This window comes from Prionailurus bengalensis, chromosome D4 (genome assembly GCF_016509475.1).
Source record: "Prionailurus bengalensis isolate Pbe53 chromosome D4, Fcat_Pben_1.1_paternal_pri, whole genome shotgun sequence".
Lineage (NCBI taxonomy): Eukaryota > Metazoa > Chordata > Mammalia > Carnivora > Felidae > Prionailurus > Prionailurus bengalensis.
The window spans coordinates 93,716,440-93,728,998 of NC_057359.1; the positions used below are offsets into that span (position 1 = coordinate 93,716,440).

The window sequence follows — 12,559 nt, forward strand, 5'->3', positions numbered from 1 at the left end:
GTCACCTTGCCGCCTTGCCGTGGGGCGTGTGCTCACCACTGACAGAGGTGCTCCTGTCCAGGGGTGGCCTGGCCTGGAAAGGGACCTCTAGCCCAGCCACTCAGAGAGCCGCGGGTCTCTCTAAGGCCAAAGGGCTGTCGGCCGACGAACGGACAAGAGACCTGGTGCCCACACGGGGTGCAACCGGTGTCCCCCAGGCCTTCCTGCCACCTTCCTCTTCCTGCCCCCGTCCCAGCCTGAAAGGAACTCCAAGATCTATTCCTGGGCCAGTGCAGGGTCCTGTGGGGTCAGCCCCCCAACGGCTGCCTGTTCTGATGGACTGTCATCCCACAGCCTTCAGGACTGTGGCAAAGGACTGTGCCCTCCCGAGGTACAGGAGGCCAGGGTGGAAGGGTGGGAGTCTCAGGCCTGCCTCTGCCCCCTCCCCTGCACCGCTGCCCCACTCCCTGGCACCTCCCCCCTCCTCCCCTGCACCCCCACCCCTTCCCCTGCACTGCTGCCCCCCTCCCTGGCACCACCCCCCTCCTCCCCTGCACCCCCACCCCCTCCCCTGCACCGCTGCCAGTCACCCTCTTGGGCATCTCCTGTCTCTGGCCACCTCACCCCCTCACATTGGCCTCTGCCCACCCAGCTGCTCCCCCAGCTGCCGTGATGATGTAGCTCCACAGTACCCCCTAAATAAGCCCCAGCCTGTGCTCCCGCACTCCTGGGTCACGGGGGAGGGGGGACAAAGGGCGGCACACGCCAATCTCTCTGGCCTGAATGGGCTGGGCCTGTGCCCGGAGATGACGGGCTCCTGTCCTCCACGGGCCACACCTATAGCCCCTCTGTGTCTGCACCCACACGGGAACTCTGCCCTGGTTCGTCTTCTCTCCCAGGGTCAGAGCCCAGGCTCCCCGCCTCCCTCAGAACACTCACACCCAACCCACTCATAGCTGGTCAGCGCTGTCGACCCCACTCGGCCCTGAGCTGAGACCCCGCCGGCCTGGGGTGACCTTGGGCTGGAGCAGAGGCAAGGCGACATGTGTGAGTTCTGGAAGCAGCCCTCTCTGTAAGGTGGGGGTGTCCCTGAGTCCTGTGCTGGCGGGGAGACACGTGGCCGTGAGCAGCCCTGGTCTCGGTGGGTGCCCTAGGTAGGGACTGCCCCGAGTCTCACGTGGTGCTGCTGGGCCACACCGGTGGGCGGGCCCCGCACGAAGGGGGGCCCAGGCTGAGAAGGGTACCCAGGGGACCACAGGCCAGAGCCCCGACAGCTGACCGTGGGGAAGCCGTGCCCCGCACACCTGGCCCTCCGGCCGCGCTGAGGGGCAGACTGGATTCCTTTACCTGGGCCCAAGTTTCCTGTCACCACCCAGCCCGCCAGGCCTTCCAGGACCAAACTCATACCGTATGAACAGTGTCCCCTCCCAGGGTCCCTGGACCTGGAGACAGAATGACGGTAGGGCTTGTGAGAGGGGGTCCCGGGCCCAGAAGTGGCCGGAGGCCCCGGGGCACGTGCCCCCACCCCCATCCAGGCTGCGGGGACTGGAGGGAGGACGAAGTTTGCAGGAGCCTCTGCCTGCACCCCCCCAACCCCCGCCCCCAACCCAGCCCCAGGTGGCAGGGCCCAGGCGGGTCCGGGTCAGAGCCTCTTACATAAGCAGCCGTGTGGGGGGCAAGCCTGCAGCTGGGCTCCCGGCTCTGTCCTCCCCCAGCATCACGAGCCTGCAGTGGGCTGTCCCTGGGCCCTGGGTGGAGGCCAAGCCAGGCCCATAAATAGGGGTCTCTCCAGTGGCCTCTGCTCCTCCTGCCGGCTCCCTCGCTCCACCCGCACTGCTGGCACCACCGCCCGGGTGGCTATTCAGCTCCAGGACAATGGCCGCTCTGCACACGCTGTGGATGGGGCTGGTCCTGCTGGGAGTCCTGGGAGTCCTGCAGACGCGGGCCCAGGCCCAGGTCTCCCTGCAGCCCAACTTCCAACAGGACAAGGTGAGAGGCTCCCCTGCCCAGTCCCCAAGGCGGCACAGGGCGCTGCGAGGGGAGGGGGGCGCTCTGCAGGGGGCCGAGATGTCTTCCCGGGAAGAGGGGAGCTGAGCGAAGGAGGAGGCCGAGCGGGAGAACCACCCGCCTCCCTGGGCCTAAAGCAATTCGCCGACCAAGAGAACTGAGCCACGGAGGCCGACCTGTGTCCGTGAGCGCGCACACGGCACCTGCGGACACGCGGGCCGAGCGCGGGCGTGCGCCGTCCAAACACGGCCACCCCTCTAAGCTCACGACGCCCGGAGGAAAGCAGGCACACGTCCCACACCCTGGTCTCAGGACACATCGTGCGCGAGCGCGCCGACGGGGACGGCACGCGGGGAGGGCCACGGGAACCCGGGCGCGCTCAGTCGGTCCTCCCGCCCACGCGCCCCGCCCCGCGCCCCTTCCCCCGGCGTCGCGGCCGCCCAGCCCCTCCAGGGACGGCCGGGGCGCCCTCTGCCGCCCGCTCCCGCGACCGACGGAGCCCGGCCGAGCGGAGGGGACGGCGGGGGGCGTGACGGGCCTCCGGGGGCGGGGCCCGGCTGGAGACCGGAGGGGCGGGGCGGGGGCGGGGGCGCCCCCACCCAGGTCGGTCCAGGAGGGTCCTGGCCGACCCGGGCGGGGTCCGTTCGCCGCAGTTCCTGGGGCGCTGGTTCACCTCGGGCCTCGCCTCCAACTCGAGCTGGTTCCGGGAGAAGAAGAACGCGCTGTCCATGTGCATATCAGTGGTGGCCCCCAGCGCGGAAGGAGGCCTCAACCTCACCACCACCTTCCTCAGGTGGGCGGGGCGGCGCGCGCTTCGGGGGGGCCGAGAGCTCCCCGCCCCACGGTCACGATCTAGGGACAGCCCCCGGCCTGACCCCTGACCCCTTCGGTGACCTGCCCACAGGAAAGACCAGTGTGAGACCCGGACCCTGCTGCTGCGGCCGGCGGAAACCCCAGGCTGCTACAGCTACACGAGTCCCCGTGAGTGGAGCCCCCCTGCTGGGGACCCCTGGGTCCAGCCCTGGGCAACCTGCAGGCGGTGGCTCTGGGCAGCCCTCCTGCCCCAGCAGTACACGGAGTGGGCTGGTGGCCCCTTCGTCGGGGTCAGCTAGCCCAAGGCCTGGCCCGGTCGACCCCAGGCTCCCGGGTGGGGGACCAGGAACCCTCTCTCTAGGACACTGGATCCTCTTTGGAGCCGACCTCCAGGCCCCTCCCTGCCCGCCCCCATGATGGAATTTCCCCCAGATCTTTGCTGCCGGCCTCTGCTCTGCTGGCCAGACAGAGCACACTGGGGTAGCCCCCCAGCCCCCCTCACACCTCTCCACCGTTCTGCAGAACCAGGGCCAGGGGCCTCTTCATTTCCCCCCCCACCATCTACCCCCTTCCTTGGGGAGGCCTTCCCACTGGGAAGTCTCTCCCCAGTTCTGACCCGTTCTAGCCAGAGGTTTGTGGCTGCGCCATGAGCCCCTAATTTTCTGTCTGCTGACCCCCCAGGACTTCTGGTTTGAATGCACTGGACCCCCGCAGGGTTCAGGGGCTGTGCGGACAGGAGGCTGGGGGCTGGCTGCCTGTCCCGGTGGGGGAGGGGATCATCCCTGGCTCCCTCCCACAGCCAGCCCGGGCAGAAGCGGGCCAGAGGCTGGGGGACAGGGTGTCTGACTGGGATTCTCTCCTGGATTCCCAGACTGGGGCAGCACCCACGACGTGTGGGTGGTGGCGACGGACTATGAGGAGTACGCGCTTTTGTACACGGCGGGCACAAAAAGCCCGGGCCAGGACTTCCACATGGCCACTCTCTACAGTACGTACCCCACGCCAGCGACCCGCGCTCTGGCCGGAGGCCCACCCGACCACAGATGGGGGTCTCAAGGGCCGGGTCCCTAAACTGCAGGGGTGGGGGCCGCAGAGACCTTCCCCGACTGAGGCCAGTGGCTTCTCCTTCCTGCCCCAGGCCGCACCCAGACCCCAAGGGCTGAGGTGAAGGAGAAATTCAGCACCTTTGCCAAGACCCGGGGCTTCACAGAGGATGCCATTGTCTTCCTGCCCAAGACCGGTGAGGGGGGCTGCTAATCTCATGGGAAGAGGATTAAGGTCAGATTTGAGGCAGGCAAGTCTCCTGATTCAAGGGAGGCTGAGGGGTGGAGTGCATCCGGTCAGACCGCCCACGGACCGGCACACTGTGGCCTCCAGAGTGGGGGCAGTCTGTCCTCACCCTGTGACCTTGGCCTGCAGCCCTGGGCGCAGCACAGGAAGATACTCCTTCTCCAGGAACAGCACCCCCCCCCCCACCCGCCGGCCCAGTTTCACCAAGCAGCTACGGTGTTCTAGGCCCCTGGGCGGCCCTCAGGACACAGGGGTCCCTAGCCTGGTGGGAAACGGGCCCCAGAAACAGAACCAGTGGGCTGGGATGCCTGTGAAGGGCAGCGGTGCTATGGGAACATGGCGGGGGGGGGTAGGGGGGGCAGACGCACTGGGCGGAGCGCCCACAGCCCCCCTGAGGCAGGCAGCCTGCTCTGGGCCCAGCTGGGGGCACGACCCCCTCTTTGTTTGGAGGAGGGGAGAGAGTGCTGAAGTGTGACGGACTCAGCAGTTTTGGGGGGGCTCCTCTCCAGGGCTGCAGGGAGGGGGCCAGGTGGGGAAGTGGCCCCTGGCCTGGGGTGCTGACCACGGCCCCGGGTTCTTTCTTGGCAGACAGGTGCATGGAGGAGCACAGATAGGTGAGTGTGGTGGGCTGTGGGCCGGCTTCATACCTGCCATCACCCACCCCACCACCCCAGGGTGGTCCCGGGGGCTGCCCGAGGCGGAGGGGCTTCCCCCCGGGAATTCCGCGAGATTCCCGGGAGTAAAGAGGAACCTGGGGACCCTGGGGGTGGGAGAGCTGGTGTTGCCCGCCCCACCCACGGGTGCCGCTCTCTCTGCCAGGCGACCCCAGCCCCCAGGACCTGGCCATCGCGCCCTGCTCTGCTCTCTCCTCCGGGATCCCCAAGCCCCCAGTCCTGGCTCCTCCCTGCCACCACCTCTGCCCCCTCAGACTTTATCCTGGCTCTGAGAATAAACTCCAGAAGCAAGTCAACAATCCAGCTGTTGCCTGTGTTTCCTGCAGTCCTCGCCGCTCTGGGCCCTGGGCCTGGCTCCGGCCACCTCCCTGGGGACTTGACCGCACGCACCCCCCTCACTTTGGGCCTCAGTCTCCCCTTCCTGTCTGTAAAATCTCGGACCCTGGGCAAGGGCGCACTGGTGTTCGGTCCCGGTGGGAGGGCCCGGAGTCAGGACCGCTACGGAGAGGTGCCCTCACGTCCCCCACCCAGCGCAGGCTGGGCTCTGACTGCACCACGGCCCCTCCTGCTGGCCGCTTCTGGGTGGTGCCCCCTCATCGCCTACTCCCCAGGCAGGTGCCCTTGGCCCCCTCACCCCGAGCCCGGAGAGGCCTGAGGCCCAGGGGAGCTCTGTACCCGATGGGCTTTTGAAGGTATGGGATTAGAACACGGGGTAGGGACCAGTGTTACCAGAGGACAGAGAGGAAGGTGGCTTCGGCATCCATGCCCCCCACCCTGGGCTGCCCCGGAGAGTGGGCTGACCACCGGACAACCTCACGTCCTCTCTGGCTACTGTAGTGCCTCCAGTCCCCCGTTCTCCGGCCTGGGCGTCGAGAGTACACAGCCCTGCCCGTTCGCCAGACCCCGGGCGCCACAGCCAGCGCTGGGCCCCGGAGCACGGTCTCCCTGCCCGGCCTCCTGCCCCCACCTCCTGCCATCTGCCACCCCTCAGGCCCTGTCCGGAGCCCTCCTGGCAGGATCCCCTGCACCGCCCCCCCACGGGCAAACCTCAGCCTGGCCCTACAGAGGCACCGAGGGCTGTGAGGCTCAGACGGGACGGGGAGCTTCTTGGCAGCCTTCCCGGAGGAGGGGACTGGGCGGGGGGGTATGTGTGAGCAGAGAGCTGGGGGCAGACACCGCGGAAAGCCTGCCAGAACTTCTCCCCCTGCATCCAAGTACCTGCTGCCTCCCCAGCAGGAAACGCCGCCGGGCATGGGCGGGGCAGCTGGGCACAACCCCATCCGAGCCTAGCTCAGTGGGCTTGGTCCCAGGCCAGCAGACAGCCACGCCAGCGCACTTGGGGGTCATAAATGCCGGACAGGAGAGGCCACCCCAGGTCCCCTGCTGAGAACCGTCCTCCAAGATGCCACAGGCACTGCTCATCGGCTCCGTCTTTGTCCTGCTCAGGCTGTCCCTAGCCCAGGGCCAGGTCCCCATCCAGGCCAACTTCGATGCCAGCCAGGTGGGCCCCGGCAGCCCCTCCTCCTCGCGAATTACCTGCTCTGCTTCTCCATTCGGGGGGTGCATGACCCGCAGGGAGGCTGGAGGGCCAGGGGAGCCCCTGGGGATCCTCCGGTCCCGGCTCAGCTCAAGTCAGGGGGCCGGGGGGGGCAGCCCCCTCCACCTGCCCCATCAGCTGGGCACAGACTGGGCTGGGGAGGACAGCAGGCCTGCTCTGTGGCCTGTGGCCACCACGGCTCCCCAGAGCCTGGAACCGGGAGGAGTCACAGCTGCCCGCCCCCCACCTGGGTGAGGGCTGATAAGGACGCAGGGCCCCAGCTCTCCCCGCACCCTCCCTGCAGTTCCAGGGCACCTGGTACGTGGTCGGGGTGGCCTCAGACGACCAGGACTTCCTGAACTCCAAGGACGACACAAAGATGCCCGTGGTCTTGGTGACCCCCTTGGACAACGGTGACCTGGCCCTCAAGTTCGGGTACCCTACGTAAGTGACCCCACAAACCCCACCTCGGACTGGGCCTTAGACCTGGCCAGTGCGAGCCACTGAGAACACAGGTGTCCCTGGCACACTAGCGAGCTAGTCCCAGGCCCCAGGTGGGGTCAGGCTGCCGCAGCAGACGCCTCAGCCGTGGAGGAGCATCGTCCCCCGGGCGTGTGTGTGTCTGAAGGGGAGACCCCACGTGTCCTGGCTGTAGGGCTCCCCCAAGTACTTCACGCCTGCCCCGTGTCCCCTAGAGGGCTGCCTCACCTCTAAGCAGCGCTGGGAGGGGGCACAGGGGTGCTGGGGTGGCCTGGGCCCCGGCCCACCCCACGTGGTCAGAGTCCCCAAGCGGTGGCCTTGGGGATGCCGTGGTTCCTCCTCCCCAGGCCCGACGGCGGGTGCCAGGAGATGCTCACGACCTTCACGAAGGGGGCTGCTGACGGGCAGTTCAGCGACGCGGGTGAGGCTGGGCAGGGGCGGGGGGCTCCTGAGGGAGGCAGGGGGCGGCCCCGGGCCGAGGCAGCTCAGCGGGCCCTTCCCCCTCAGCCATGGCGCAGACTGACATCCGGGTGGTGAGCACCGACTACAAGCACTTCGCCGTGCTCTACGTGGAGACCCAGAAAGCAGGCGTCAGGAGCGTCTGGCTGCAGCTCTACGGTGGGCGTCCTGGGGGGAGGGGCTCCCAGCACCCCCGTCCCCCCACCGGTCACCAGGCGCAGGCCGCTCCTCTGGGAGCCGTGTGCCCAAGGTCCGTCTGCACTGCCGCCCACGCACACATTCCAGCAAGTTCCAGGTCCATGGCAGGCAGGACCGCTGTGTCCCTGGGTCTCCTGGGGACCCCCGTGTCTGTGGTAGAGGGGTCCGGACCCCTCCCCCCACCCCCGTGCCTCCTCCCCTTGCCTCCCACCCCACCCCACCCCGCCTTCCACCACCCTCCTCCTCCCAACCCTGCCCTCTTCTGCTCACCAACCCTCCCTGCCCTCAGCCCGCGCCCCGGAGCTGTTTCCTGAAGGTGCCCAGAAAATGCAGCAGCTGGCACCCCAAGTGGGCCTAAACCCCAGCCAGGGCGCCCTGCTGCCCCAGTCCGGTGAGTGCTGTCCCCGAGCCAGCTCAGGGCTGCAGGAGACTCAGACTGGGAGCACCACTCCCCCCTGGGACAAGCACCAGACCTATCTGGGCCAGAAGAGGGCGGGCCAGTGCCCTGGCCAGTGGCCTCTCCGAAGGGGATTGCAGGCAGGGAGGCTTGGCTCCTCGGGGGCGGTTGGGGGCCTCCCCCCCTGGGGAAGGGGCCTCTGGCTGGTTCCTCAGACCCCACTCTCTCCCACAGACCAGTGTGCTGGCGCCTTCTCCTAGGTGAGTGCTCGGGCCGGCCTGGACGCCAGTCCCCACAGCATGCGGCGCCCGGTGCCCTGAGACCCATGGAGACCCCTCTTAGCCAGAAGGCTGAACTGTGGGGGCCCTCCTGCCGGGAGCAGGTGGCAGGGGGGTGGGTACCATAGAATCAAGGTGGGACAGCAGACAGCAGTGGGCAGGGACAGAGGGGCCCTGGGGCTGGGCCCAGGGAGGGCAGGAGGGGGCGAGAAGACGGCGCTCACCCCACTACACCTGCCCCCTTGTTTGCAGGAAACAGTCCTCCCAGGAGTGCCCGTTGGGGGCCATGCTGTACGGGGCCTTCCCCCAGGAGCACACCGTTTCTGTCCGCCACCCATCCCCCGCACAATAAATACTCTCCTAAAGCCCATGGCTCTGCATTTCTTGACCCTCCACGGTGGTTTCCGGGCACAGGGTGGGACCCCTCGCTAGGCCGAGCAGAGCTCTGCAGGGCTGGGCAGGCGCTTGGCCTGGAAGGAGCCGAGGCTCTGCTCCAAGGGAGGCAAGCTCATCCAGACTGACCAGGGCATCGCAGGGGCCTTCCTGCCACCCGCTCCCCCTCCCCACGCACCAGGGCACCAGCCTCAGCAGCCCAGCCCCGGGGCGGCCACCCAGAGCTCCCGCGGACACAGGGGACCTCCTGGGCCTTTGGGACCCTTCCTTCCACAGCACAGAGCAGGTATCTGGGCCGCTCCGTCCCGCACTTCCCCTGACCCAGAGCCAGAGGAAAGCGGGGTATGCGCAAAACTCTGTCCTGCCATTGTGTCTGGGTAGGATAATATCGCTGCTCTTCTTTTTTTTTCTTCAGTTTTTTATTTTGAGAGAGAGTGCAAGTGGGGGAGGGGCAGAGAGAGAGGGAGGGAGAGAGAGACAGAGAGAGAGAGTCCCAAACAGGCTCCACACTGTCAGCGCAGAGCCCATCTCGGCCCCGATCTCACGTTTTGTGAGATCGTGACCTGAATCGAAACCAAGAGTCCGACGCTTAACCACCCGAGCCACCCAGGCGCCCCTGGCTGGACATTTTTAATTAAGAACACAGCCCTGTCCTGCCCAATTTGCTGCCTTGATTGGGGCCCTTCTGGGCTGGGAGGTCACCCTCTGGGGGCCCCAGACAGCCCCTCCACACCTGCACCCAACACCTGGGCACCTTGGCTGCCCCAACCCACATGCCAGCCTCTGGCCCACCTGTGGACACGGTCTTTCCCGCCCCCCCCAACCCCCCGCCCCCAGCACAACACCAGTCTGGAAGTCGAGCCCTGGGGATGGGGAAGAGTGTGTGGGAAGGCCCAGAGAGCCAGCCCCCTCCCACACGTGTGACCTGTGAGCTCACCGTCCCACCCTCTTGACAGGCAAGGTGCTGTCTGCCCACCTAGGGAGGCATCTGCTGAGAGATACTGTCTGAGCTCCAGGTGACAAGTTAGCGGATGGAGGGGTTGATTTATCTGTTGTCACTCGCCTTCCATATGGACCCAGAGAGGAAGGACGAAGGTTGTCACGGCAGCAACAAGGGTTTAAGGTGGAGACGTGGGGATGCGCTCCCCTGGCAAGCGGTGCAGGAAGCCTGGCCACCAGGCTCCGGTGGTCCTGCCCTGCCCCGCTGTTCCCCACCCCCCCAGGTCCCCTGGGAAGGGCCCGAGTGGGGAGATGCAGATTGCCCCCCCCGTGGCCTTATGGACACCTTTTCCAGGGAGGGCGGCCCTCTTCTGGGGTGGGGCAGCCCCATAGGACCCCTCAGGAACCCAGAAGGGCTGTGCCCCCTGCACCAACTAGGGGCTCATGTCGTCCTGCACCACCCGCTCAGACCACACGGGGGCAGTCCTCAGCCAGTTCCCCGCCCCGAAGCCACGGAATTCGTCCGCTGGATCAGCTCGTTCCCTGCTGGGCTCCCAACCGCCCCCAGGGGGTCTCATCGCCCCAACAGGAAAAGCCAAAGTCCTTAGCTGGCCAAGAAGGCCCTCCCTGGGGCGCCTGGGTGGCTCAGACGGTTGGGCATCCGCCTTTTGATTTCAGCTCAGGTCATGATCTCATGGTCCCTGAGTTAGAGTCCTGCATCAGGTTCTGTGCTGGCAGCACGGAACCTGCTTGGGATTCTGTCTCCCTCTCTGTCTCTCCCCTGCTCACTCTCTCTCTCTCTCTCAAAATAAATAAAAGTTAAAAAAAAATTTTTTAACTTGAAAAAGAAGAAGGCCCTCCCGATCCACCCAGCTCTGACCCCATCCCCTCCCATCTTTGCTTCTGACCACCCTGAACATGCTGGCCCCACGCCTGCCTCAGAGCACAGCTGCCCCGGCCAGGAACGCTCCTCTCCCAGCTCTCAGGCTTCAGCCCTGCATGCCCTGGGGTGAGAGGCCACCCTTTTCCCTCTGCCCCCCCCACTCCCTCCAGTGTCCTTTCCCTTCCCCACCTACCTGGCGCCCAGATATCCACAGGTACCCACACCCACATTAGAGAAGATTGCTCCCTGCAGGAAGATGGGCTGGTAAGTTACATTTTCTAGACCCTTGTGTCTAAAATGAAAACAGATCTTTCGGTTTTCTTACTATGTTTTGAACTCCTCGGCTCAGGTCTCGTATTGGTTTCCTGTGGCCGCTGTAGCCAATTATCACAAACTTGGTGGCTTAAAACGTAACATTTACCGCCTCACAGTTCTGGAGGCCCAAAGTCCAAAATCTGTGCCCCTGGGTGGAAATCACCGTGTTGTCAGGGCCGCGTTCCCTCCAGAGGCTTTAGTCTCCTCTTAGTGAAATCTCTTTCCGCCTCTCTCTAAGGACATCTATGACAGCATTTGGATAATCCAGGAAAATCTCCCCATCTCAAGATCCGTAACCACATCGGCAAAAAACCCTCTTCCACACAAGCTGCCATTGACCATTGCCAGTAACTTTGGGGGACTCCGTTGAGTGTGCCGCATTCTCCCTGGAAACATTCCCCCAGGCCCCCGGCACTGTGCCCAGAGGAAGGAATGTTTAAGAGGGTCCTGGGGGCTGGTGGCCCCACACTCCCATTGCCACACCTGACCCTCCTCCAGAGTCTTGGGTACACAGTAGACTTCAGCATCCCCTTCAGACACCGACATGTCGCGGAGTTCCTACAGCAAAGGAGTGGCCCCCAGGCTCTCTCCAAACCTGCTTCAGCCCAGCGACCTTGGGGAAGGGCGTGCCCACATCACCCACGGACAGGGGCACCTGTGAGCTCTACCCCCTCACCTCACCCCTGTCCACCTCCACTCTGAGCAACCCCTCTCCCCCCCTCCAGCCTCAGTCAGCTCTGCCCTGAGGGATTCTCAGCAGCCCTCTGCTGCTCTCCCTGCACCCCCACCTCCACCCGTGCAGCCCTCAGCTGTTTCTCCTCCTGGCACTCAATGTGGGCCTTCTACAAATAAATCAGTTGTGCCCCTCCCCACTCCGCCCCTGCTTAAGCCCTCCAGCAGCCCCCCACCCTGCATTCTCTCATTCACAATACCTACTGAATGCCGTGTTTAAGCCCTGAAGACGAGGCTAGTGAAACAGACGTGAAGTGAAGTCCTCCCCCCCCCTCGGACCTCTGGGGGAACCACCGTAAACAGGATGAAAAATGCATTAGCTCCCTCCTGCTGATAACAGATTACCCCCCAATTCCCTGGCTGGAAACAAGAAGCATGTATTACCCCCCATTTCTGAGGGTCAGGAATCTGGTCCTGGGTGATCTAGGGCCTCTGGCACAAGAGTTCCCACAAGGCCGTGGTCGAGCCACAGGCCAGGGCTGCGTTCTCCCCAGAAGGTTCGGCCAGGAGGGGGTCTGCATGCCAGCCCTTCACTAGTTGTTGCCAAGCCTTGGTCCTGTGCCACGTGTGGTGGTGAGCGAGTCAAGGAGAAAGAATGGGCAGCCCATCGCTCCAGTCTCCTGGCCAGGGGCAAGTTACTCGACCGGAGCACGATGGGGCAGAGACACAGGAGGCCGGCCCGGTTGGGGCCGTCTCACAGTCTGCTGCACAGTAAGTGGCCAGAGGTACTTTATCTAGTGACAGGGCTGGAAAGCAAGTACACAAAACAGGAGAGAGGACTGGAGGTCGTGGGCAGGCTGCGACACTTTTTGTCAGGTGACTGAGGAAGACTGAGAAGCTGGCACTTCACTGAAGCCCCAAAGGAAGCATGTGAGTCTGAGGGGACCAAGGGGATGGTAAGGGAGGGTCACCGAGGCTGTCACCCAGGGGACCATAAGGGAGGGTCAGGCTGGGCCGTAGGAGGCACGGGGGGGGGGGGGGGGCAGGATAACATCAGCAGCGCGGCCTACAGGCCCAGCCTCAGCCCTCCCCACGACTGCCCTGTGGTCACCCTGACCCTCTGGCGAGGCCTTGAGCAGAATCGTTCTGTGCCTTCCTCTGGCGTCTGCAGTGGCTGCCCCTCTGCCTGGGATCCCCCATTCTGGCGCGTCACCATCATCCCTCGATTCCCCGGGGTCACAGCTC

General features: G+C 65.5%; 2 protein-coding genes across 2 annotated transcripts; both read left to right on the forward strand.

Moving 5' to 3' along the window:
- Positions 1-1,771: 1,771 nt before the first annotated feature.
- Positions 1,772-5,062, forward strand: PTGDS (prostaglandin D2 synthase). Its single transcript, XM_043566744.1, has 7 exons — positions 1,772-1,968; positions 2,640-2,779; positions 2,891-2,967; positions 3,671-3,787; positions 3,938-4,039; positions 4,678-4,703; positions 4,909-5,062. Exons 1-6 carry the CDS (start codon positions 1,855-1,857, stop codon positions 4,701-4,703), a joined length of 576 nt encoding a protein of 191 aa, XP_043422679.1. The 5' UTR covers positions 1,772-1,854; the 3' UTR covers positions 4,909-5,062.
- Positions 5,063-5,185: 123 nt separating this feature from the next.
- On the forward strand, positions 5,186-8,480 carry LCNL1 (lipocalin like 1). Its single transcript, XM_043566745.1, has 7 exons — positions 5,186-6,264; positions 6,605-6,744; positions 7,128-7,201; positions 7,288-7,398; positions 7,727-7,828; positions 8,069-8,094; positions 8,365-8,480. Exons 1-6 carry the CDS (start codon positions 6,166-6,168, stop codon positions 8,092-8,094), a joined length of 552 nt encoding a protein of 183 aa, XP_043422680.1. The 5' UTR covers positions 5,186-6,165; the 3' UTR covers positions 8,365-8,480.
- Positions 8,481-12,559: the final 4,079 nt, after the last annotated feature.

Coding starts and splice junctions, on each gene's coding strand:
- LCNL1 (XM_043566745.1), top strand. CDS start 6,166: ATGCCACAGGCACTGCTCATCGGCTCCGTCTTTGTCCTGCTCAGGCTG. Junction 6,265..6,604: donor CCAACTTCGATGCCAGCCAG/GTGGGCCCCGGC, acceptor CCCTCCCTGCAG/TTCCAGGGCACCTGGTACGT. Junction 7,829..8,068: donor CGCCCTGCTGCCCCAGTCCG/GTGAGTGCTGTC, acceptor TCTCTCCCACAG/ACCAGTGTGCTGGCGCCTTC.
- PTGDS (XM_043566744.1), top strand. CDS start 1,855: ATGGCCGCTCTGCACACGCTGTGGATGGGGCTGGTCCTGCTGGGAGTC. Junction 1,969..2,639: donor CCAACTTCCAACAGGACAAG/GTGAGAGGCTCC, acceptor CGTTCGCCGCAG/TTCCTGGGGCGCTGGTTCAC. Junction 3,788..3,937: donor CCACATGGCCACTCTCTACA/GTACGTACCCCA, acceptor TTCCTGCCCCAG/GCCGCACCCAGACCCCAAGG.